Source organism: Hirsutella rhossiliensis, assembly GCF_020360975.1.
Source record: "Hirsutella rhossiliensis strain HR02 chromosome Unknown scaffold00001, whole genome shotgun sequence".
NCBI lineage: Eukaryota > Fungi > Ascomycota > Sordariomycetes > Hypocreales > Ophiocordycipitaceae > Hirsutella > Hirsutella rhossiliensis.
Window position 1 is genome coordinate 751,720 of NW_025408667.1, and position 24,562 is coordinate 776,281.

General features: G+C 61.0%; 7 protein-coding genes across 7 annotated transcripts; 3 read left to right on the forward strand and 4 right to left on the reverse strand.

Annotated features, from left to right (window-relative positions):
• Positions 1-406: 406 nt before the first annotated feature.
• On the reverse strand, positions 407-1,875 carry HRG_00049 (FAD binding domain-containing protein; the record flags this gene model as incomplete). The annotated part of the gene is made up of 3 exons (XM_044858520.1): positions 407-502; positions 548-1,693; positions 1,759-1,875. The coding sequence occupies 3 exons, from the start codon at positions 1,873-1,875 to the stop codon at positions 407-409; spliced, it is 1,359 nt and encodes a 452-aa protein (XP_044724920.1).
• Positions 1,876-2,147: 272 nt separating this feature from the next.
• Positions 2,148-4,674, reverse strand: HRG_00050 (fungal specific transcription factor domain-containing protein; the record flags this gene model as incomplete). The annotated part of the gene is made up of 5 exons (XM_044858521.1): positions 2,148-3,114; positions 3,171-3,579; positions 3,631-4,130; positions 4,214-4,296; positions 4,579-4,674. 5 exons carry the CDS (start codon positions 4,672-4,674, stop codon positions 2,148-2,150), a joined length of 2,055 nt encoding a protein of 684 aa, XP_044724921.1.
• A 2,132-nt stretch (positions 4,675-6,806) lies between these two features.
• On the reverse strand, positions 6,807-8,846 carry HRG_00051 (patatin-like phospholipase domain-containing protein; the record flags this gene model as incomplete). Its single annotated transcript, XM_044858522.1, has 3 exons — positions 6,807-8,082; positions 8,149-8,725; positions 8,780-8,846. The coding sequence occupies 3 exons, from the start codon at positions 8,844-8,846 to the stop codon at positions 6,807-6,809; spliced, it is 1,920 nt and encodes a 639-aa protein (XP_044724922.1).
• A 3,508-nt stretch (positions 8,847-12,354) lies between these two features.
• On the forward strand, positions 12,355-15,101 carry HRG_00052 (uncharacterized protein; the record flags this gene model as incomplete). The annotated part of the gene is made up of 3 exons (XM_044858523.1): positions 12,355-12,441; positions 12,537-12,973; positions 13,037-15,101. 3 exons carry the CDS (start codon positions 12,355-12,357, stop codon positions 15,099-15,101), a joined length of 2,589 nt encoding a protein of 862 aa, XP_044724923.1.
• A 1,387-nt stretch (positions 15,102-16,488) lies between these two features.
• Positions 16,489-18,018, forward strand: HRG_00053 (uncharacterized protein; the record flags this gene model as incomplete). The annotated part of the gene is made up of 2 exons (XM_044858524.1): positions 16,489-17,281; positions 17,342-18,018. 2 exons carry the CDS (start codon positions 16,489-16,491, stop codon positions 18,016-18,018), a joined length of 1,470 nt encoding a protein of 489 aa, XP_044724924.1.
• Positions 18,019-18,444: 426 nt separating this feature from the next.
• HRG_00054 (putative zinc finger in n-recognin (UBR box) domain-containing protein) lies at positions 18,445-20,220 on the reverse strand (the record flags this gene model as incomplete). The annotated part of the gene is made up of 5 exons (XM_044858525.1): positions 18,445-19,022; positions 19,071-19,375; positions 19,448-19,914; positions 19,979-20,033; positions 20,093-20,220. The coding sequence occupies 5 exons, from the start codon at positions 20,218-20,220 to the stop codon at positions 18,445-18,447; spliced, it is 1,533 nt and encodes a 510-aa protein (XP_044724925.1).
• A 569-nt stretch (positions 20,221-20,789) lies between these two features.
• On the forward strand, positions 20,790-23,395 carry HRG_00055 (MCM2/3/5 family domain-containing protein; the record flags this gene model as incomplete). Its single annotated transcript, XM_044858526.1, has 3 exons — positions 20,790-22,832; positions 22,893-23,054; positions 23,138-23,395. 3 exons carry the CDS (start codon positions 20,790-20,792, stop codon positions 23,393-23,395), a joined length of 2,463 nt encoding a protein of 820 aa, XP_044724926.1.
• Positions 23,396-24,562: the final 1,167 nt, after the last annotated feature.

Consider the following 24,562-nt stretch of genomic DNA (forward strand, 5'->3'; position numbering starts at 1 on the left):
CGTCGTCCAATGTCCTCCGCCTCTCGCCCACCATCCACCCGCCCGCTCGCCGCAAGAACAGCTCATCAACCACCCCCTTTCAATTGAGCATTCCCCTGCCTTTGACGGCTTGCCTGCATCCTACTGTAGAGCATGCGCTCATGTACCAAGCGTGTACATGCGTCGTCATGCACTTCCAGGCCACCGCGCCACTTGACTGGCTCCCGCTCGAGCCCGTGACGGCCAATTCTTGGTCCTTTTCCCCTCCCAGCCAGGGGGCGCTTGGGTGGTTCTCGGACAACGTGGCACTGCATGCGTGAGTGCTGGACTTGCGCAGTAGCTTGGTGGGACGAGGATGAGAGAGAAAGATGTCATCAATTCCCCTCACAACTTGCATCTGCGACACGCCAATCATCGGCCCTCCTCCTCAACCCTCGATCCCAAACCCCTTGTGAAATACGTTGTCCGGATCAAAACTCCTCTTCAAGCTCCTCAACCGCTCCACGTTCTCGCCGTACGCTTCCTTCGACCGCACCGGCTCCGCCTCCATGTTGATATACCGTCCCACCGGGGCCCCCTTGTCCCTCTCGTCGCCGCCGCCATGTCTGGCGCGATGCCCGTTGGTCCGGCCAATCTGCTCGCGCAACGTCCTGCCAAACTCTGCGACTTCGTCATCGAGCGCCGGCTCCGTCCATCCAAACGACACCGCAACGTCGTAGTGGTCCCCGCGGTTGGCATACGCCGTGGCGTCTTGCGGCACCGAGCGCTGCTTGTGCGTGGGGAATATTTCAATCACGATAATCGAGGAGTCCACGTTGGGGCGCGCATCGCAGAATGACCACATCATGTCGGCCGTCTCCTGCAGACCCGCCGCGTCGAGCGGCATCGTGACGTTGCTCGAGCCCATGAAGCGGCGGAAGCCGTGTGCAAACACCTTGTTGACCAGACCGTTTACCCGCGCCATCGTCATCATCTGCGTCTCGTCGCTGACTGGCCCAACGCGTAGAAGCTCTGAAAAGTAGGCCCTCGCTTCCGCCTCCGGCCCGTGGAACAGGGGCACGGCGGAGAGGGCGCGGGTCCTGCCGTCGGGTGCGTATCCAAAGCCCAGAGTCAGGCAATGGCCTTCTCGGTTGTCCTGGACGTGCAATTTGTTGGCAACGGCCACAAGTTGGCCGAGCTTGTCCGGCGTGAACACGAGCGTCCCGCTCCACACCGGTTCTTGCCTGTGGGCGCGCGACTTGAAGCGCGTGACAACTCCAAACATTGCCCCTGCGCCACGAACCGCCCAGAAAAGATCTGGCTTCTGCGTCGCGGATGCTTCCACAGTGGAGCCGTCGGCCAGCACCATTTCAACCGCGACGAGGTTGTCGATTGTCAGTCCATGTCTCGCTGTCAGCCAACCGTGACCGCCCCCGAGGACAAGCCCTCCTACGCCGGTGTGATTGACGACGCCTGCGACGGTGGCGAGCCCGCTGGCCTCCAAGGCGCCGTCCACGTCGGACCAGAGACAGCCGCCCTCAAAGGAAACAATGCCGCTGGTCTCGTCGACATGCACCCTGCGCATGTTTCCCAGGTGAATGAGCATCCCTTCCGTGGACGACAGCCCGCTCGTTGAGTGGCCGCCTCCGCAGACAGTCAGGGGTAGCCCGCTCGCAACCGCAAACTGGACACTCGCGGAGACCTCATCTGAGCACATGGGCTTGACAACCACCGCCTGCAAAGTGGTCAGTGTCGGGTCAAGGGAGGCCGAGTTTGACAGCGGTACTCAGTCCCACATACAGCTTTTGCCTCGCGCGCCACGTTCCATCTCTTGAGGCTCGCTTCATATCCATCGTCACCAGGCACCAGCACCTCCCCATTCGGTAAGACCTCGCGCAGCTTGGTCCAGTCTAGCATGTCGGGACAAAATCGTTTTTTGTAGAACGCGTGTAATGTTTCGTTTTCAGTTTCCACTATCCTGGTCTGATCAGGCTTTCGTTCCTGGGTAAACTGTGCTCTTTTACCTCGACCATGTTAAGGCTTCTTGCGTAGCTGTGACGCAACACTGTGTGGCAACATCCAGCCTCGCGTCGATGCCAGCTGGGGGAGCACAACATATGCAGGCCGTGGCCGGGTCAAAGGCATCGCATTCATCCAGTGGCTTTTCGGTTGGTCATTCCAGACATGGCTTAGTCGGCTCCTTCAGCTTCGTCCTCCAACGCGTCGGGAAAGCCCGGTGGCAGCGTGTCCCGGAAGTCCTTGAACGCAAACCCGTACTTTTCAATGACCTGCTCGCCACCAAACGCGGCGCTGATGACTCCGTCTTCCACGTCGGCCTTGCCGCCTCTAAGCCAACGCTGAAGCTTCAGGGCGGCCTCGGCCATGTCAACCGCAACGTGCCAGTTCTCCGTGCCAATGTACATGAAGGCCGTGACCAGGAGCGTCTTGGTCATTCGCCCGTGGATCGACTGGTGAGAACTGGCCACAATGGCAATCATCATCCAGGCAAAGATGCCGCTGAGCAACGACCAGCGATCCAGGCCCACCGTCCAGGCGCAGCTCCAGATCTGAGCAAAGTCGGCCTCGCTGCACACTTTGCTGGTAGGCACTCGGTGCACAATCGAGTAGCAGTAGACAAGCGCCGTCCTCCGCACGCAGCGGTGCACCAAGTCTGGTGCGTCCTCTAGCGTTGCCATGCGTCCGTCGAACTCGCTCGTGCCGGCCTTTCTAGGAGCCATTGTGTCGTCCCCTTGTCGCTTTCTCTTCAAGCCAAACGTGGTACATCCGGGACCAGTGGCGGCTTCGGAACGGGGCGGCTCCGGGCTGACGTCTAGTGATACATCCGCGGGCAAATGGGTCACGGCCGAGAGAATCGACATGGCCGTGCTGTACAGGCTGTCCAGTTGGTCGTCCGAGGGATGATCCGGCAGCTCCACGACAGCCTTGGTCAGAGTCCGCATGTTGTCCAGGATTTGAGCCGTGTGGGGATGGAGTCGCAACGAGGACGCGGGGCTGAGAAAAGGGGGGCAGTTGAAGAGAAGAGGAGAGTTGAAGTTGACCTGTAGCGGCTCGGGAAATGGGTCAACAAAATCAAAGCCGGGCTCGCCAAACATCAAGGGCTCGGTCTCGTGAGCAAGAGCAATGACAAAGTCGTCGCTGGAAATCAACTGCCATCAGTAAATGCGAGACAAGGTGTGGGTTGCTCGACTCACATTAGGGCAACCTTGCTCGTATAGCCCTCCATGCCTAAGCTCTGAATGCCTCCCCTCAGTAGAATCATTCTCTTGAAGCCCGCCATGTGGGCATGCAGCTCCTGAGTGCTGCCCCAGTACCACGAGGTCAAGATCATCTGGGCGACGGCCAGCATTGCCGAGTCATTTGTGCACAGGTGCGGATTGGCGAGCTGATCATTGAGCATCCGCATGACTGTCTGGCGGTGGAGGAAGAGCATGGCCTTGGGGACGCGCCCCGTCTCGTTGAGGAAGCTGGCCGTGGAGCAGAGAACGACGTGAAGGACGAGCGGGTCTTGGATTGAATAGGGGATCCAGTGCTTCATAAATCGATTGTTGGGGCGCGGGCTCCCGTCGAGAGACGCCTTGAAGCGGCTCATGAGTTGGAGATCTGGGCTGGTGTCAGCATGCTGTCGGTTGTAGAGTGACAGGGCCATCGTACGCGTGCGAACGAGTTCCTTGTTCATCTGTGTGGGCGCCATGGGCAGGTGGCGGATTTCGTGGTCAAACCTAGCTAGCGATACCCCCGGCGGGCTTGCCGCCTGAGACGCCCGCAGCAAGTGAGCGCCGTCAATGTACCACTCATCCTTGACGATGCTGTTGGTCACCTTGAGGCGAGTCTTGAGGATGTACTGCAAGAGTTCGATAATGTCCTGGCCGGCCAGCACCCCCCCCTTGTCCCTGAAGCGCAGCCTCAGCATGCGCTCCGCATCCGGGGTTTGACCCTGCATGAGAAAGTACGGGCTCGCACTTCGGCTCGGCGGCGAGACAACGTCGGAGAAACTGGTGGGGACCGGGGGAGTGCCGGGAAGCTTGCCGATGGCGGCCGGGCCTTCGACCTCGACGAGGGCATCGCGGACGGATTCCATGTCAAGATGGGAATAGAGGCCACCTGCGGCGGACGCATTGTTCCTGGGTTCCGACGCCGGCGCGTACGGGGATCTGCTGAGCACTCCGTCATCAGCCCAGGGTGGGTCCGGGGGCGGGGGACAGAGGCTCGGGCGGACGGCCGATGGTCCACGTACCTCTTGTTCTTTTCGACGCCGTATTCGCAGGTGGGCTGCGGGAACCGACGGGCACAGTTGGTACAGGGCTGAGTAAGGGAGCACTAGGCGGTGGTAAGGCGTTAGCCAAGGTGACATGGGCGCAGTGCCGGAAGTGGCCGAGGTGCGGCAAATGAAGCAGAGGGACGAGGTAATGGGAAGCTTGCAGCTTGCAACCCTGGTGGCGGCCATGCAGCTCAGCCCTAGCCGCACCGAGCTCGCGTTTGAAGAGCGAGCTGACAAGACGGTCTGGCTCTCGGCCTCGACAGGTCGCCGCGCCGGGGGGTGCAGAGGATGACGGACTCGGGTGGGGAGTGACGGATGGTCGCGAGGAAAAGAAGACGGACCTTTTGCTTCCTCCTCCGACACTCCTTGCAAGCCGACGGGTATCTGGTCTTGAAGACAAGGTTCGGCTGCGGAGTCGGAGCAGGAGCCGGAGACATGGAGGGAGCGTGAGCGGGAGCCGAAACTGAGCCGGGTGGTGACAGCGACGAGCACGGTTGCAGGCGCGGCCTCTGGTCCTGCAAGCTGCCAGGCGTGATTTCAAGCATGACGAGAAGCGCGAGCCACAGCCATAGGCGTGGCGGATGTTGGGCAACAGCGTCGTCCAAGCTGGTCTCGGGCGAGCGTGAGAAGTGGTGGATGCGAAAAGAAACAAGTCGCGGAGAGAGCACAGCGAAGAGAGGCAGACGGGAGAAAGAAGAGGGTGGCAAGTTGAGGAACAGGGGTGAGCTGTCGATTGATTGCTCGCCTGCTTGGGCTCTTAGCACCCCGTGCGGTGCTCGTTGACCGGGGGTTGGGGGCGGGGAGTGGGCGGGATCGTCGGCAGATGAGATTGGCAAGAGCAAGGAGGAGCGAAAGGGAGATGAAGAGGAAGAGTAGGCGATGAATGAATGTACTCTGTACGGCGTACACACGGAGTATGGGCCAAGTTATTCGATAAGCCGGGCTCCAGGATGCCGGGAAAGGGGTGCATCTCCAGGCGTGCAGTAGGCGACTTGCACCAGGCGACTTGTTCCAGGCGAGATTCATGTCTCCGCTGCCTCGGCCGGCAGCTTGTACTCGCCCTGAGGCTCTGTCTTCTGAGGATCCATGGCACCTACGGAGTAGGAGATAGAGTGATGAGCGTGAGACGGGGGGGCCAAGGCGGGACGTGATTCGACAGGCCGCGTCTACCGTGCGTACCCCAACCTGCGTACAGATAGATGGATGTATGTGTATGTACGGCGTTTTACGCGTCCATCATTGCTGTTCAAGTCTTGAACGATGACGCCTCCGGGTATTTGCTTCGGCACCTGCCGAGCCAGTCTCTCCCTCCTGTCGAGGCGGGGCAACTGAGCGTACCGTACTGTACAGTGTAGTATGGCAGGCAGCTACTTAGGTAGGTAGGTAAGTAATTACATAGCTGCCTGACACGCACACGCACTCACACGCACAAGGGGGGCCTTGGAGGTTGACCGTAGTGGTAGTATGTACTGTGGTGGTTGTCGACGGAGACGAGTCGAATGTCAAGCCCCCCAGTGATGACGGCTCGAGAGGCATCCACCTGGCCATATCCTGCGCTCCCGTTGGCTGGACGGGTGCGTGTGGCACCTCAAGGATGACGGGGCGCCAAACTCCCGTCGCTCGCTTCGCTCTCTCGGCTTCTCGCCAAGTACTGTGTGCAGGCCGAGCCTATCACGTCTCGACGTCGGCATGGAGTCGGCACGTGAATGTCCGTACTGTATCGCAGCCGTCTCTGTCGCTGCAGCCCAAGCCTCGTCATTGTCCACCGGAGCGTCGTGCGTATGTCATGATGGTTCTGGAGCCACGTCGGCCTGAAGCACCAGAGGGAAGGAGACGATACAGTGCGGGTACAGTGCAACACCGCGAGACCTGCTTAGCTCCGCCGGCTGCAGAAACACGGGCGCTACAGTGCACTAACGCGGGGAGCTAATGCCACAAGGCGACGGTTGCTGCCGCGTCCTTGGCCTAGTTAGTACCTGATGTCACTGTTGCCTTGTTCATCTGCAGGTCACGATGGGGGCAACCGCAAACCTCGCCAGTTCCCACTCACAGCACCCTGCAACAGCCCAGCGCTGTCCGGTAGCTCAATACATCACTCGCCCGGGAGCAATTGCGTTTCAACAGCCGAGCTGGGCCGCTCCATGCGTGTCACATCAGCCAGCCAACAAGCATGCATCCAAGACTCTGGCAGTCATGCCATGCACACAGCCATTCGGAGACGAGACGAGCTGACGTCCTCGGATTAATAATAAGGCCCTTCAAAGACACACATGGCCTGATTTCATCGTCTTCAGCTGCAAGCGTCAATTCACAAATGTCTTTGCCGTCTTTGCCATTCCTCCATGGCTGATGCCCCAGATACTACCCTCTCACGCCCCCCCCCCCTCCTCTACATGCATGCATCGCAGTGGCTCGCAGCCGTGGTATCAGAGAGAAACAAGCCTTCATCAAGTCGCCAAGCACCCGCGCCACTTGGTCGACTGCGCCCTCATATCGTCGTCGCACAACAAAAGCGGAAAGGAAACAACAAGGTGAAACACGGCTTCCTGTGTACAGGACCAATCTGCCACTACTTGCAACGGTACTCGGGCTTCCGCGCCATGTTGACCGGCGGCGGGGGCCCCTCGTCGTCCACTGGGTATGGCGGCGTCGGCACCCTCGATCCCCTGCCGCCCGACGGCTGCTGCACACGATGCGTGCGAGAATTGCTGTCCGGCAGAGGCGTCTTGGGCGGCAGGGGCGGAGGCTCGATCCGCGTCGGGGGCGGCACCGCGGGCGGCGCGGGCGGCGGTCTCGGGTGCTCGTCTGGGCTCATTATGGCAATCTTGTCGGCTCCCGATGCCACCCTGTACTGGGCTGGCGTCGGAGCGGACCCCCAGAGCTTGTCGGGCTCGTCCGCTCGCGAATTCGCCACCCCGCTGTTTGGCGTTGGAGGTGGAGGCGGGCGCTGCCCAGGCGGAGGCGGTGGCGTCGTCCGCTGGTTGCCCGAGACGGGCCGAATCCGATCGTGAGAGCTCCGTGGCGATGCCGGGTTATTTGCCCCGACTTGCAGGCTGTCCGGGCCCGATTCAAAAGACGACCGGCTGATTGGGCTGTGCGGCGCTGCCGGAAAAGACGTGGGCATGTCGCCCGGGAGCTCTACCGCAAAGGTCACCCCGGGTTCCATGCCCGTCGACGACTTGACAAGCTGCGGGATGCCCAAAGCCGCTCGCTCCCAGCGGGCCTTGGCCTTTTGGATCTTGGCCAGCTTGGTGGAGATGCCTTGGATCATGCGCTGCTCAGCCTCCTGGGCCATGTATCTCCGCGTTCCCGTGCTAATGTCGCCGAGCCGGTGCCACTCGTTCATGCCAAACTCGCCCACGCCAATCTCGACGTTGAGCCGGTAGTAGTTTTCCGTATTGACCCCCCTCCTGGGGAGGTGTTCGCTCAGCATGTACTCGTGGATGTCCTCGCATCCTTCGATCTTGGCAATCAATCTCTTGCGCGCGTCGGCAAAGTCGCCAAGGAGGCCCTCGTACCACATCTGCTGGCTGCCGTCGCTGCTTCTGGGCCGCCTTCCGGTACCGACGCTGACGAAGACCCCAATCTCCCGTCCGGGCCATTCGTTGACCAAGGCCTCGTCCAAGGCCTCGGGAGCAGGATTAAAAGTCCCTACGCCGTCGTCGTGAAACCATGATTGGCCGATCTGGACGGGCTTGAAGGCGAGGCCAATGGCGCATGTCGCCCGGCCGGCCTGCCAGATCTTACAATCAAACTCGGGGGGTGGCTCGCGTCGAGAGTCGTAGGATCGCAGCATGGCGGGCGGGGATCCGCGGGGAGAGGCTTTGTAAACGGCCGTCACGGCGCTGTCGAGAAATATTCGTCGTCAGCCGGGGGTCCTCGCGGCCAAGCGGGGAGGGAGATGCACTCACGTCTTTGTCCTAGTCTCGCGAGCGTCGTATAGCCTGGCGTGTGGGTTGCCGTGTCTCGAGTTGTAGAGGGGCCGAGAAGCCATCTGGGCCGAGGGGCTGCGGGCGCTGAAGCTGACGGTGCTGGCGTTGCTCAAGTGACGCCTGGGATGCACGGGACTCGAGTGGTTGCTGAGGCGGAGGGGGTTGCCCAGCTCGGGCTCGTCGTCGCTGACGGCGTCGTTGCCCTCTTTTTCGTAAATGGTATGTTCTCGGACGCACTGCCTGATGGCGTCCTCAAGGCGGCTCGCCTTGAAGAGGGTGGAGCGGTAGGGTATGCCGGCGATGGTCTTGTCCGTCTCAAAGACCATGCGCGTCAGGCGCACGTAGAGCTCCTTGCAGGTCTCGAGGTCGAGGCGCAGGCGACCAAGCATGAGGGCGATGAGGCCTCCGGTGCCGGTGCCGACGATGAGGTCAAAGTGTTCGCAGGGCTTGGGGATCTCATGGCGGCGGGGGGCGCGGCCTTCGGTCTCGACAAAGGTTCGGTGCATGAGCTCCTGGACGATGATGAGCATCGAGTAGCCGCGGACGCCTCCTCCATCTAGACGGGCACTGGTAAGCGACGAGTCAAGAGCAGGAAGGCTTGGCTCCTTACCGAGGGAGAGGACGCGCAGGGGCGGCCCTTTGGTGGTGTCCTTTCTGCGGACACCGTACGCGTCCATGACGGCGGTGGCGGGGACGGTGAATGAGACCCGAGTCTTGACTGAGAGACGGCGACGAGGCTTCGAGCGATGCCAGCAGGCGGTTTGTCGCCAGCCGTATGTCCCCGGCCACCTTAGCTTGACAGACTTAGCAAAGTTTTAGTTGGCTGGTTCGGCAGGCTTGGTTGGTGGCCAAGAGTAGGACGACGACGGGGAGGGCGAGCAGATAAGAAAGAAAAGCGACGATCACCGGACTAAACCATCTTAATCCAACAGGCGAACAGCAAAAAAAGTACTAAGTAGTGCGGTACCTCCCTTGGCTCCGCCTCGCCCGCAGCACCACAGGCACTAGGTACTCTATACCTCGCACCTTGGGTAGCAAAACGGCATGACGCCAGCGATCCACACACCCGACTGCAGATGGTTGGAAGGCCGGCGCACGGGCTGGTCTCTCTCGATCGAGCGTGGTATCGTCGGGACCTTGGTAAATACGGAAATGGGAGCCTGGAAGCCATCCACTGAAGACCGAATCCCGGCGCAGGTACAAAGTAAGTACTTAAGGGAGCACAAGCAAGCCCCCGTATGACGCATCTTGGTAGCTCGCTTGCGCCCAGCCCTCCTCTCCCCGCTTATGGTGCACAGCCTCGCGGGTCTCTCCCGCCGTCCGGCCACGGGGGGCTTTTAACGGCTCCCGTATCCGCTCGCGCTTGGCAGGGCATATTCGTGTCGTTGTTTCAAATCATTGAAATGTTTCCATGTGTCCCGATCTTGATTAGCATACTCGCCAGCCCTCGCGCCATTTGCCGAATGGTGCCCCAATCCCTCCATGCCCCGCAACTCTTTGCACGACCAACGACGACTTTCGTCGGCTCGACGCGTGTTAGCTGCCGACAGCGCAAGAGCAATGCTCGAGATGATGCGAGTGAAGCTTCCGCCAGACCTTATGATAGGCGGAATGCCGCTCGCCTTGGCCCCGAGACAATATGCTCTGGCTTATTCGCGGCTGACAGTGCTGTGGCTGGCCAAGTGCTTGGCCTACCGGGATAGGGCCGTCTTGGGCTAAATGCGAAGGTCCCGCGGCCGGCGTAGATCATCCACGGAATAGCAGAAGGGCGACACCGTACTTCAAGTCCAAAGCATCAAGGGGCCTTTGAAGGCAAAACTTGGATGCCTTGAACGCTTTGTCAGTCATCTGCTTCCTAAATGTTGATCAAGACATGGATGGCTGGACCTTAACGATTCGGCATGTGTCCCGGCAGCCGGTCAAAGGCGGAACGAAGGGCAGGAAGCCAGGCGAGGCTGCGGTCGGTGCCCGAGCATCCGAGGTCATAGACTGCAGACAGGTCACAGGTCACTGGGTGCCGTTGGTCGAGCCCTCGACTCGGGCTAGTAGCAAGCAGCCCGTTTCACTGCCGGCCAACGAGAGCGACTGGCCACGGCCTTGGCGCTGTGGCTGTGCCAGGCTGCACCATCCATTGCCACAACAAGATGCTCGGCAAGCAGCTAATTATGTGCCTCATGTACTCATGGATGTCCCGGCAAGGCCGCAATCCCCGGGCCGATTTCGCCAAGGATTGCGTTTCACGTGGCCAAGTGGTTATCAGTCCAGCACAAGAGCGTTTGCAGTGTAAAGGGTGCTCGGACAGCAAAGGGGCCGGCACAGGCGAGGATCCCTTGCTCTACTGGGAGCGGATTGCCTCTTTCCCTTCGGCAAGCGTAATCGCGCGCATCTTGCCTTTGATGGTGTCGAGGTTCCTGACCCGAAGCTGTCATGGTCGGGCGTCTGTCTCAACTCGGTTGGGCAGCACAAGGGGCGCCGTGGCCACAGCAAAATCGACCATGGCCCGCGTCTCAGCGCCATCGACGACAGGTTACATGGCTAGTTGCAGTATCATTGAATGACTGCAGGCACTCACCACTGGCGGGCTCTTGTCCGTGGTCGTCAGGCTGATCCACGAGAGTATCGCCGGCCAATCACGCGGGCGCCCTCTAACCACTGGCCGGTGACGGAGACCGGAGTCTCCTGTGCCGTCGCACCGGGGGACCGAGAACCAATCACAGACGAAGCCTCGGCTGGACGCTGCTGTCGAGACTCTGCACAATGAGCCAGGCTGTACGGAGTACCGGATATCGTGGCGTGGCACCAGTGGCATGCCCAGGGAGGGCTTGGGCGCACGACGGGGTGCGCGCGCTGTAATTTCATGCGCGAGCGGGCGCAAGTCGAGGAGCAGGCCCGGAGCCTCTGGCCCGATGTCGCCGTCAATGGGCGGCGACACAGGCCATGTCGTGCTCGGGGGCTTTGTTGGGGAAGGCCAACAGACATTCTGTTTGGCCCCTGTCACCACCTCTTCCCTTACCTAAGCAACTCGGTCGAGCCGGCCAGAGGGGAGCTTCGAACTGCCTCCTCTGTGCGACCTCGCGGAACGGAGGACCGGTGCGTCGGCTTATGGGCTTGAAAACCCACATGAGGAATGGAGTCGGGGTAGGCATCTGGGTGAGACTCTCCGTGTGGATCGGCGTCTGTCATGGTGAGGCTGCTCCGTCAACCAGCCGTGGCCTGACAAGTCAGCGCAGAAGATACTGGGTCTCAAGGTACCTACAGCACCTCCCTCAGGCAGGGCCCTCCGGCCGCGTCGTGATACAGCATGTCCCCGGCTTGGAGCTCGCCGGTGATTGGTGGTCCAGGGCAACCCGGAGAGGAACGGCGCCCGGTCTGGCTGCTTCTGTCCATGCGGCGCACCGGCAAGATGGACATCAACCGCTGTTGAAACGCCTACGAAGCGGAGTCGGCCACCGGTCAGCTGGGCATTGCTTTCCTCGAGGGCAAGGTAGGCTTGGTTATGCAGTCGCCCCCCACGCTGTGTAGCACAAGTCTAGGGCATGCAGGTGCTCGAGGGAGGAAACTCGAGACATCCATCCATTCAGCTGTGCAGTCCAGATTCCTCGTCCCTACCACGCGCACGAGACACAAATATTACCCGTCGACACCAAGGCCCCTTTTTGCCCGACAGCGGCACCAGGCTGAGCCCACCCAATGCTGGCCTCGGCTACCGGCCAATCGTAGCGCCCGCCTCCCCCACATCCAGGCCGCCCACAGCGCTGTTCGCATGGCAGCCTCGCCAATCAGCCTCGAGGACCCCCTCCAATTCCTCCCCCACAGCCAATGGACGCCTGGCCAGCCTTATTTACTTATTAGAGGCTGGCTGTATTCCAGGGTATTTCCCTCGCCTGAATGTCTCCTCTCCTGGGGCAATTCTCGTCTACGTAACCTCGTCCTCTTCCTCCCGTCTTCTCCTCCCGCGCCCTCCTCTCCCAGCTCCTCCGCTGCCGTCTTGTCCCTCTCTTTTTACCCAGCACCGACAACCCAAGGCGGTTTTCCAACCTCAATTCGGCGCCCTCTCCTCTCGTTCGACCCCCCGCTTCTCCCCCCCCCTCTCCCACCGTCTCCAGTCCTCTCCTCGGCCCGACAGACCTTCCATCGTCCTGATTGCGCTGTCGTCTACGCCTCTTAGACCCGGCCTGCTCGTCCATGGAGCCGTCCAGTAAGAAGCGAAAGTTGGCTCCCAAAGTCGACACATCTTCGGCCCCCAACTCTCAGCCTTCCCAGTTCGCCCAGGTAACGGTCAGCCTCGACCTCCCCTCCATCTGCAGCCTTCCCTCTCTCCTTTCGTCGCTTGCAACTCTTCCACTTACCCACGTCCTGTTCTTCAGCCTCAGCCACAACAGCAACCCCAACCCCAACCACAGCAGCAGCAGCAACCACCGCCGCCGCTGCCTTATGCCGTTCACGATGCCACCGTTGTTGAGCGACACGACTTCGAGTCATTCGCCCGCCATCTCCAGGATGCTGCCATGCTCATCCAGCGTCAAACCGAACGGCCACCATACGCGGACGTGTCCGTACTGTTGTTGAATTGGCAGGACGACTTGGCGGCCCACGACGACCTCGGGGCCCTGGAACAGATATTCCAGAAGCACTACAACTTTGGCACGCAGCGCTGGCAGATCCCCACCGTCCCCAATCCAAGCATTAAGCTTGGCATCCAGCTGGCGTCCTTTCTCGAGAATGCGAGGCCCAGCCATCTCCGCATCATCTACTACGCCGGCCATGGCTTCGTGAGCCCCGACGGTCAGCTGTACTGGGCCTGGTAAGCTCCTCAGCACTGTGCATTGTCGCGACGGACCACCCGTTGATTCAATTCTTCTCCTAGCTCCGCCCGCGACGATGCGGCCAAGCTGAAGTGGGACGGCGTTCGCTGCTTGTTCGAGGACGCCCATTCCGACATTCTCTTGTTGCTGGATACGTGCGCCATCGCCGACTCCGCCCCGACCGGTAGCCACGGTGCCAAGCAGGCCATTGCTGCCTGCTCTCCTGAACATGGCTGTCGCGGCGATTCGACCCGTTCCTTTACTGCCAACCTGACCGAGGCGCTTCACAAGCTCAGTAGCGGTAGACCCTTTAGCGTCCAGCGCCTTCACGAGGAGGTTCTGTCCCAGAGACAGCAGCACCTATCTCAGACATCCTGTATATCCAACGGCGCCTCGAACTCTCCGCCCCAAAGCCAACTGCCCGTCTTCTTCACCCTGGCGCCCGGCAAGGGCCAGAAGTTAACATTGGCCCCATTGGCCTCGCGAGCACTGCCGACAAATGGAGGCGACGCGGCTGATGGACGCGCGGTGCCAGGCCGGGAGGATCAGCTCATCGACCCGGAATCGGTCGCCGATCTCAGATTTGACGAAGCTCGAATCCTGGTCTGCACCACATTCGTTGGTGACGCCAGCCCCAGCATGTCCTTTTTCAACCAATGGCTTCAAAACACCCCTCCCCTCGGCGCCAAGATTGCCGTCGAGGGAATGTTCCTGGGTCCCCCGACCATGCTTCTCATATCCATGCCCGTGTCGATATGGAACGTCGTCCAGCAAGACAAGGTCTGCTGCTATCTGGGCTATATCACATCCCACAACATGCTCCATCTATACGAAAAGCTGGTTGGTCCCGCGGGTGTAAGGCCGTCGGCGAAAGAAGTCGAGGATGGTCGGATACTCTTGGAGGCAAGAGAGCTGGCTGTAGGGACTCCAGCGCGTGTGCGGAGAGAAACCGAGGGTCACGAGCACCCGTACCATTCCTCGGCATCGGCGGACAGGTCGCTTCACGGCGACCGTCCGGAGCTCGTCCCCCAGAGCAGTCCCTCGGGGCCCCCTTTTGCCTCTGCCGACTCTAGCATCAGTTCGATCAAGCCCAAGGACGAGGTGGAGGACTCGGCTGAAATGCAGGAGGCGGCCGAGCAGCTCAAAGCTCTGAGCCATGTGCGGCATCGAAGCGACGAGACGATCCCTGCCAGCCAGCGACCTCGCACCAGCTTGCCTGATGCCGTTCCAAACCCCAGTCGAGATGCTGCACAGGCTGTTTACAACGCGACCCCTCGGGATGTGGATGATTCGGCCATGGCCACGGAACCCAAATCGGCCTCGGGATTGCGAGTCAAGGCCGCTCGACGCTTTGTCCCCAAGCAGGAAACTCGATGCAATCACTGCAGCCACGACCCCTTCAAGGACTCGTCCTCTCTGCGCAAGCACATTGCGGCCGCGCACACGCGACCGTTCCCTTGCGCCTTTTCTTTTGCGGGATGTATAAGCACGTTTGGGTCCAAGAATGAGTGGAAGCGGCACATCGCCTCGCAGCATCTTTGTCTGCAGTATTACAGATGCTCCCAGTGCCCGCAGAGCACGGCCGAGGGCAAGGGCAACGAGTTCAACCGCAAGGACTTGTTCACACAGCACCTCCGGCGCATGCATGCTCCCTTCCAGGTGAAGCGCGCCATGTCCAAGGGAGAAACCAAGCTACTCGCCGAGTGGGAGGAGCATGTCAAAAATATGCAGCAATCGTGTCTCGTCACGAGGCGCCAGCCCCCGCAGAGGTCGGCGTGTCCCAAGCCCGGTTGCCAGCACGAGTTCAACGGGGCGGGATCGTGGGACGAGTGGACGGAGCATGTTGGGCGCCACATGGAGAAGGGTGAAGCACAAAGCCTCGGCGTTGATGGTCTGCTCGCTCAATGGGCGCTTGACGTGGGCATCATCCAGTCCAAGAGCAACGGAGAGTATCGTCTGTGTGCGGCCAACGGCGCGGTTGGGGGACAAGGCGGTAGTGGCGGCGCGATGCTGGACAGCAAGGATGCATCAGGACTCCTGTCCCAAGCCGACTCCTGCCAGCCAGACGACACGTCCATGACCGACGCAAGGCCATCAGAGGACGGCCACGGTGAGAGACCGCCATGAGCCGAGAGAGGGGGAGCGATACTGGAGTATTCGACTCTTCCACGAAACTTCGATTCGGAGCATTTCTCCCGGGAGATTCATTTTTCGTCTTTCAATTCAGGTGTTCCATATTACGATCCGATTTTCGACTTGTCTCTCTTTGCTTGCCTCTGCCAGGGAGGGGAGAGGGCGACGAATAAACGAAGGTACGATACGATGCATTCTATCACATACTTTTTTCCAAGACTTTGCCAGGGCGTCAAACGCCTGGCCTTGGGGGGGATTTCACATGAAAAGTGAAGGCTTCGGGTTGCTTGTCCTTTCCTAGGGAGCGGCGTTTGCAATGCCGAGACATGGTAGTTGCACAATGGGTTCAGGGCGCGAGCGGTTCATTAGGGGGTTTGCATGGAAAAGGTAGAGAGTGAGGAGCGAGGCATTCCACTTGGCCATATCCCTGTTTGTCTTCTTGGCTGCTGTATGGAGACGGGACTGGCTCCGGAGAGCCCAGCCGGCGTTGAAGGATCAAGGGACATGGAAGGGGACGTTCAGGGTCCTACTTTTCTCCTTGTTTGGACGTTGGTCTGCGCCACTTGAACAAGGATTGGTCCTCGGCGGAGACGCGGGCACAAATAAGCAGAAGAGAACCTAGGTGGAGTTGGACAGCTTCACAGCTGCCGCATCGCGTAGACGTTGCTTTTGTGATGGTTGACCCTTCCTCCTTGTCCCGTCTCCCGTCGGTCCTCTCTGGCGTGGCATAAATGGCGGCCTGTTAGTACTAGATGTATTGGACGACAGGGCCGTTAATGGCGGACGTGACGAGCAGACCATGGTGGCAGTGTGCGTTGCTCAATCTCAGGAGCGACATGGCAGCTCTGCTTCTGAGGATGGGGGCAGGTAGCCGATCTTTTTCTTTCCCCACCTGACTGAGCAAATTCCTCTCGCGCTTTAAATTGGTTTTCAAAGTATCGTAAGCTTAATCAATCCCATAGGTAGGCTTGCAGGACAGTTGTGTCGTTGTGCTCGTGTATATCACAGAATCAGGGCCCGGCCCAACGAGCCCACCCGGCTTACCCTGTATTTTACTATGCTTGGGCGTCTTCACTGGCCGCTTTACTGGCGAGTACCTGCAGTGGATGCCTGCCCGCCTACAGGTGCCCCGTTAAGCGGATACGTGCATGCAGCAGCGTCCAGCAGCCTCTCATCAGCGGCGGCACCCAAAGCATTACCACCTCTTTTTTTTTTTTTTTTTATCCTTCGTTCTCCATGTTTTCGCAACGATCGCATCAGACGGTGTACTCTTGCTCCTCCTCTGCCGCCGCTGAGACAAGAACTGTCGGCCGCTTTCTCGCGCCGCAACGTCAGGCCCAATCGACGACACAAAAAGGGGGGTTTTCTAGCGGGCCCTACGATGAGCGCCGACGTTGAGTCGACGGGGGCTGGCGGTAGTAGCTGGGGGGCCCAGGGGCCGCCGCCGCGGCCTCCGCCGCCTCGGCAGCAGCAGCAGCAGCAGCAGCAGAAGAGCACAGTGGACCGTGGTCGGGCCAGCAACGCCAGCGACGCACCGACGAACAGCAGCAACTTGAACTCCAGCAACAACAACATCCTCCTTCACCAGCGTCCGCTCGCTGCCGCGCCAGACATGAATTTTGCCGACGCCCAACATCAGCCGCAGCAGCAGCAGAACCAGCTCCAGCAGCAACAGCAACAGCAACAGCAACAGCAACAGCAACAGCAACAGCAACAGCAACAGCAACAGCAGCAGCAACCGTCCCGCCAATACCCCCCGCAGCAGTTTCATCAACAATCAGCCCTCTCCCAAACAGCTTCTCCGAGTCCGCACCACCCGCTCAACCAACTTCAATCGCAGCCACATCATCCCCAGCAGCAGCCGCAGCAGCCGCAGCCGCCGCAGCCGCAACAACAACACCACCTCCAGCAGCAGCCCCTTCACCAGTACCCGGGCGTCAACGGCGTCAACGGTGCCCACATGGCCCCTCCTGCCCCGATGCCCACCCCGGCCGGCCACCAGGCAGAGCTCAACTACATCTACGGCATGGTCGAGGAGCTGAGCAGGCAGTTGTCTGACAACCGCCGCGTCACCGAGGACATTGTCACGGGCCTGGGCCGCGTCCGCAGCAGGGCGCGCTCGCACGCCATGTCCAACGAGGACCTCATGGCCGCCGCGGCCGACGACATCAACGGTATGTGCTCGTTTCGCTTAGAGGAAAATGAAGCATCGCGCGCTGACCCCCAACGGCAAGCCGACGACCAAAACCTCGACGCCCTCGTCTCCATCTTGTCCGAAGCCCTCGAAAAGGCCAACCACAGCCGCGACGCAAACGCCACCCTCCTCTCCCAATACGCAAACGCCGTCGCTCTCATGCTCAAGCAGTTCCACGAATACAAGGCCATGCACGTCGCCGACGTGGCCGCCTGGCATCGCTCCTACCGCACCCAGCTCGACGAGGCACGCCGCGAGAACTGCCGCCTGCGCGAGCAGATCTGGGAGATGCAGACGCACGCAGGCCGTGCAAACGAATGCCTGCGCCGCTTCCGCCGCAGCTACGACGACGACGAGACCCGCTGGGCGGGCCGCGTCGACGACACGGCCGTCCGCCAGGAGCTGCGCTTCTGGAAGCGCATGGCCATGCCCGAGCTCGACGACGACGACCCCTACTGGAGCGACGACGACGACATCATCGACGCCGCCGAGAAGAGGCGGCAGAGCGACCTCGAGCACGCCGCCGCCCAAGAGCAGCTCCTCGACAGCCAGGTCGCCGATGACGACACCACCGAGCCCGCCCAGCCGCCGCCCCTGCCGCACATGGCCGTGATGGGCGGCACAGCCATGCAGCGCGACGAGTCGGGCGGCCGCCCCGCGCCCCCGCCACGCCCGCTGAGCGCCGCTTCGAGCACGGGGTCGACGGGACAGCAGTGAGCGCGGGCCGTTGTGGGAGCAGTGGAGCGTGTCGTGGTTCGGGAGCGCTGCGTTGATGGCGAACGAGGTATATACCCAGTGTTGCATGTATCGTGTCGCCTGTTTTTTTGTTGGCTTTTGATCTTGCCTCTCCGCCTTTCCATTTGCCCCTGTGAAGGCAAAGGCATGTGATGGATGGATATTATCTGGGGTGTACGGCGTTTTAAAAAGACTGAAGAATAGGGAGCCGGGCGTCATCAATGTCCCGATTTTGTTCTTTAATCTGGTCTGCCAAATAGGTTGCTTACCCGTGGCGAGCGGCCACATCCTCTCCGTATGGTCCTCGACTTAAATCAAACACCGCTTTAAAAGTACACTTTTTTCCGCCGACAGACCTACTCTGACAAGAAAGAAATCTCCAGAAAATCTTCATTTGACTTCGTGTTCTCAGTACCCGCTCTGCTCCCGCCTGGCACCCCCCTCGCCGCTGCCGCCGCCGTGGCCGTCCCCAGACCCCGCGGCCGCGGCAGCAGCCTCGCGGATACCCTGCTCGTCGCCACGCAGCTGCGCAAAGTAGGCCTTGATGTCCTCTGCGCCGACGGCGCGACCGCTCTCGGCAAACTGCTGAAAAAAGGGCTTGAGGCGCTCCTTAAGGTGGTTGTAGGCCATGACGCCCTCGATGGCGCGCACGCGGTCCACGTTGCGCAGCGCGCTCTCGCCGCGCTCCAGCAGGCTACCGCTGCCGTGCGTCGACCCGCCGCCGCCGTGCTGCGACCCGTCGGCCGACAGGGGCGGCTCGTAGACGTCTTCTTCCTCGAGGAGCTGCGGGTGATCGAGGGCCATGCGCCGGTGGCAGGCGGTGCAGCGGCAGAGGTGGTTGCGGAAGCCGTCTTTGAAGAAGACGGAGAAGCGGCCGGCAGGTGCGGGGGGGGACCTGGACTGTTTGCAGTTCGACGATGATGACGGGCTGTCTGGTTCTGGCTTGCTCTGGGTGGTGGGGGACTTGACGGCCTCGGGGGGTTCGTCTGCTGCAGCAGCAGCTGCTGCAGGGATTGGTGCTTCCTCGCCCTCACTCTTGACGCGCTTCGCTTCGACTTGCTCCTCCGCGTCGCCATCGGCCTTGCGCTTTTTTGTAGCGGCATCGTCTACCTCGGGTTTGAAGGGTTTTTCGGCCGGATCGAGAAAGACGGCCGGGAGGAAGCCGGCCGTTCCAGCGTACAACTTGATCCAAGGGTTCGACTCGACGCACTTGTAGCACAGGAAGCCCTCAAAATCTTCCTCTTCAGGAAACCCAGGAGGCATCGGTGGGTCGTCTTCGTCATCGACAACAGCCTCGTCCGTCTTTTTTTCTGGCTGTTCCGCGCCCTCTTCGGCAATGCTGGCTAGGCCAGGCCCGTTGGAGACACTATTGGACGGCTTGGCCTTGTTGCAGGCCTCCATCTTGTCATACCAGTTGGGGCCCATGCCGACCAGACAGCCGGGATGATACCAATCTTCGCCGCAGCCACCCTGGTCCTGGGTGCCCAAGCCCAGGCATTGGAACATGGTTCCCTTTTGCTGAAAGGGGTCATAGTCGCATTCGCACCCGCAGAAGCGATTGCGGAAGTTCTGGTTGTACTTGTTGTTGGCGTCTGCTTCCTCCGAGTGCACGCCCCCCTTTGTGTTTGTGGCGTCGTTTGTGCGGAGGGTGCAGGGGCTCGTGGCGGGGATGCGAGTGGTGCCGCAGTCGCAGGTGAAGTTGCGCTTCTGGAAAATCTCGACGAGGTTGTGCTCGCCGTGGCACTGGACGGAGCACGCGTAGCAGACGCCGGCCGGGGTCCAGGGGTCGCCGGGCTTGGGCGGCGGCGGGTTGCAGGTGAGGCAGGCGAAGACGTTTTGGCGCAGGGGGCCCAAGATCTTGGTGCAGCTGTCGATGCTCTGGGACGTCGTGTCAGCGCTGCTACTCCTGTCATGTTGCGTTTGTAACGGGAAGCCGGCTTACATAGGGGAGGGCTTCACGGGCGTCGGCTTCGAGGAGTTGCTGGTCGCGAAGGAAGCTGCCAATGAATGTTTAGCTGGGAGCAAATATGCCCGAAGGGACATGGGCGAAACATACTCGGCAGCAGTCTGGGAATCTGCAGATGTTCGCGACTGCTGGGAGAAGCTGTTGCTTCGCGAGGGCGCGGTGACGCCAATGGCATCGGCCGCCGCAGGCACGGGGGGTGGCGGCTGATCCGGGGACATGGTCGAGGTAGACAAATGTGAGGAAGAGCAAGGCTTGAACGAGGGCGATACGACCCTTGCAAAGACGAAGAGGGATGAAGTGGCGATGGATGAAGCTGCTGCTGAGACGCCTCAGCACCCAAGGTACGTACCTACACAGCTTGGCGGGCTCACTGGCTGCAGGGCTTCTTTGCCCCACTGTAACCCCTTTACGCGTCTGACCAATAGGGCTTGGTGCAGAGCCACTTAACGCGTCTTCGCGCGTCTTTTGCCGACACGGGCGAAATCCACAGCCCTCATCCACAGCCCTCACCCACTTCGACCGCCCTTCATTTCGACGACAGCCTCTTCGTCCCTCCGTCTCCCATCACCCACTCAAGCAGAACTGCCTCTCCATCACGCTACACTCTGAAGATAGAGGCAATGAGGTATAATCACGACCATGCCCACGCTGTGGTGCACCAGACTGACAGACTCTGCTTCGCCTCAGCTCCCCTCTTCGAGACAATCCGGCCTCGGCCAACCGGGGCGTTCCTCCGCGGTCCAGTCGCAAGCGCTCCCGTGCCGGTGCTGAGGATGCCAGCTCTCCAATGGGCCCGGGCTCTAGCCCCATGCCCTCGTCTCCTCCGGCTCCCCTCAACATGGCCCACGGCGCCGACGACGACGACGAGATCGAGGAAGAGGCCGAAATCCAAGACGACCTCGACGACATGGATGAGATGGCCGACGACGACATTGACCTGTTCCGCGAAGGCTTCGAGGGCGACTACCGCGCCCGAGAAGATGACGTCTACGAGGGCGACGACATTGATGACGAGGGCGACTACGATGCCCTCGACCTGGGTGCCAGACGCCGACTCGAGGCCCAGCTGAGCAGGCGCGACAAGGAGGTTGCGCGGCGGCAGAGGATCCCGGCCGCCTTTCTCCCTGGCGACGACGAGGACGGCGATGTCGACCTGTCGACGCAGCCTCGCCGCCGTCGCCATCACTACGACGAGGACCCCGACGACGCCATGGATGCAGACATCATGGACGAGGAGCTCTCCCTCGAGGCCCTGGGCGATGTCAAGGCCGCCAACCTGACTGAATGGGTCTCGCTGCCTCCCGTCCAGCGGACCATCAAGCGAGAGTTTAGGGCATTTCTGACCTCGTACACGGACGCCTCTGGATCCTCCGTCTACGGAAACCGCATCCGCACCCTGGGCGAGGTCAACGCCGAGTCTCTCGAGGTGTCGTACGAGCATCTGTCTGAGAGCAAAGCCATCCTGGCCTACTTCATGGCCAATGCCCCCGCCGAGATGCTCAAGCTCTTTGACCAAGTCGCCATGGACGTCGTCCTGCTGCACTACCCCGACTACGAGCGCATCCATTCCGAGATCCACGTCCGCGTCTTTGATCTCCCCGTACACTACACGTTGCGCCAGCTCCGCCAGTCTCATCTCAACTGCCTGGTGAGGGTAAGCGGCGTCGTCACCCGGCGCAGCGGCGTCTTTCCCCAGCTCAAGTACGTCAAGTTTGACTGCACCAAGTGCGGTGTGACTCTGGGACCGTTTCAGCAAGAGTCCAGCGTCGAGGTCAAGATCTCCTTTTGCCAAAACTGCCAATCTCGTGGCCCCTTTACCATCAACTCGGAGAAGACCGTCTACCGCAACTATCAGAAGCTCACCCTGCAAGAGTCTCCCGGCACCGTTCCCGCCGGCCGTCTGCCCCGGCACCGAGAGGTCATCCTGCTCTGGGACCTCATCGATAAGGCCAAGCCCGGCGAGGAGATTGAGGTGACGGGCATCTACCGGAACAACTACGACGCGCAGCTCAACAACCGCAACGGCTTCCCCGTGTTCGCCACCATCCTCGAGGCCAACAACGTGGTCAAGGCCCACGACCAGCTCGCCGGCTTCCGCATGACGGAGCAGGACGAGCAAGAGATACGCAAGCTGTCGCGCGACCCCAACATCTTGGAGAGGATCATAAACTCCATAGCCCCCAGCATCTACGGGCACACGGACATCAAGACGGCCGTCGCGCTGTCGCTATTTGGCGGTGTGGCCAAGACGACAAAAGGGGCGCATCACGTCCGCGGAGACATCAACGTCCTCCTCTTGGGCGACCCGGGCACCGCCAAGTCGCAGGTGCTCAAGTACGTGGAGAAGACGGCCCACCGCGCCGTCTTCGCGACAGGCCAGGGCGCCAGCGCCGTCGGTCTGACGGCTAGTGTCCGTCGAGACCCGCTGACGAGCGAGTGGACGCTCGAGGGCGGCGCGCTGGTGCTGGCGGACCGGGGAACGTGCCTGATTGACGAGTTTGACAAGATGAACGACCAGGACCGGACGTCGATCCACGAGGCCATGGAGCAGCAGACCATCTCCATCTCCAAGGCGGGCATCGTGACGACGCTGCAGGCGCGGTGCGGCATCATCGCAGCCGCCAACCCGCTGGGCGGGCGCTACAACTCGACGATTCCCTTCTCGGCCAACGTGCAGCTGACGGAGCCGATTCTGTCGCGCTTCGACATCCTCGTCGTGGTGCGCGACACGGTCGAGCCGGCCGAGGACGAGCGCCTGGCGCGCTTCATTGTCGGCTCGCACGGCCGCAGCCACCCGTCGTCGACACAGCAGGCGCAGGACTCAATGGAGGTGGAGCCCGAGTCCCAGCGGGCCGAGACGCAGGGCACAGCCTCGTCGTCGCGCAACAAGGACGGCGGCGGCGAGATTCCGCAGGAGCTGCTGCGCAAGTACATTGTGTACGCGCGAGAGCGGTGCAGCCCCAAGCTGTACCACATGGACGAGGACAAGGTGGCGCGGCTCTTTGCAGACATGCGGCGCGAGTCGCTGGCAACGGGCGCATATCCCATCACGGTAAGTCTTGACAGCGGGAGACGACGGTCCAGACGTAGAGGGGACGCCTTTTGTTTCTAAATTTACTGACGTGTCTCCCGCAGGTGCGCCACCTCGAAGCCATCATCCGCATCAGCGAGGCGTTTTGCCGGATGCGCCTCTCCGAGTACTGCTCCGCGCAAGACATTGACCGGGCCATTGCCGTGACTGTCGACAGCTTCGTCGGCAGCCAGAAGCTGAGCTGCAAAAAGGCCCTGGCGCGCGCGTTTGCAAAGTACACGCTGGCGCGGCCGGGCGCGACGGGGCAGAGGAGGGGCGGAGGGGGTCAGTCGAGGCGGCGGCCCACGGCGGCCATGGCGTAGGCTTGAGCCTGTTGTCCGTCTTGACTGCATCCCGGTAGCCTGTTCTACGCCTTGCTCTTCGTTTGGATGGAAGGAGGGAGGAGCAAACATATCACGCGCGGCGAGGCGTGTCGTGGCTTTGATACATGTATTGCGCGCTTTCAACTGCGTGATGATTTTCCCTGTTTTTTTTTGCCCTGTTCTCCGGATAACCTTGCGTGTATTGGTTCTTCTCCTTTCAAAGTCCCCAGCGCCCGCCGCAGGTGTTGATTCCCTCCTTTGCGACTTTGGAAGCAAAATGGAGGCACGCCGTCGACGAGGGACCTATGGGGATGATGATGATGGGGAGAGCGGCACGGCACGGCACATAATCACTACGGTTGGGACTTTGGGGGAGACGGCGTCTTGTGGGCGTGGAGGTGTATGTAGGCTTGTTCTTTTACGGCGACACAATAGACAGACGTCTGAGGAGGCGTTTGACAATTCTTTGGGTGCTCGCCAACTTGACAAGGAGATGGCCCCAGGAGCCGCAACTCGGCGCCGTCGTAGACGTGAGAGGGATGGGATGACCCGAGCAAAGACACACCCTTCCCCCAAGGAAGAGGCCGATCCGTCAAGCCTCGCCAACGACAACGACAACGTCCCGGCCCGAACATCGACAGCGGAAGAAACAAACGTGGCGCCCCCCTCGGCAATGCTGCTTCACCGCACCACGGCGTCTCGCACCCGGCCCCTGGCTTTGCCATGCCTTCCCCCTCCGGCGGCGACTCGTGGCTTGAGGCTCTCTCTGCGGTGAGGAGGTAAGAAGAAGCAAGGTGCTTCCCAAAAACAGGACGAGGCTGCCACCCCCCCTCCCGGTGTATGCCATGCCATGTAGCTTGTGTATTGTATCTGCCGTGTGGCTTTCTTCCCGCGTCGGCCCGTGGGGGGGGTGGGAGAGCTGTTGGTCCGAAGCAGGACGCGGCAAGACACAGACACGCACACGCACAGGATGAGAAGCCGAGGGTTGAGTAGAGACGGAGGAAACGTCGTGTGGCCCGCGCCCTTGGCTTCGGGTAGGGGCTTGGCGTGCGCAGCCTCGACGCGGGGAGGGCGAGACGATGAGCGAGTAGGGAGACTTGTGGATGGTCAACGGGGGTCTGTGATGGGTGGTTGTTTTTTTGGCTATGGTTTCCGTATGGGACGGCG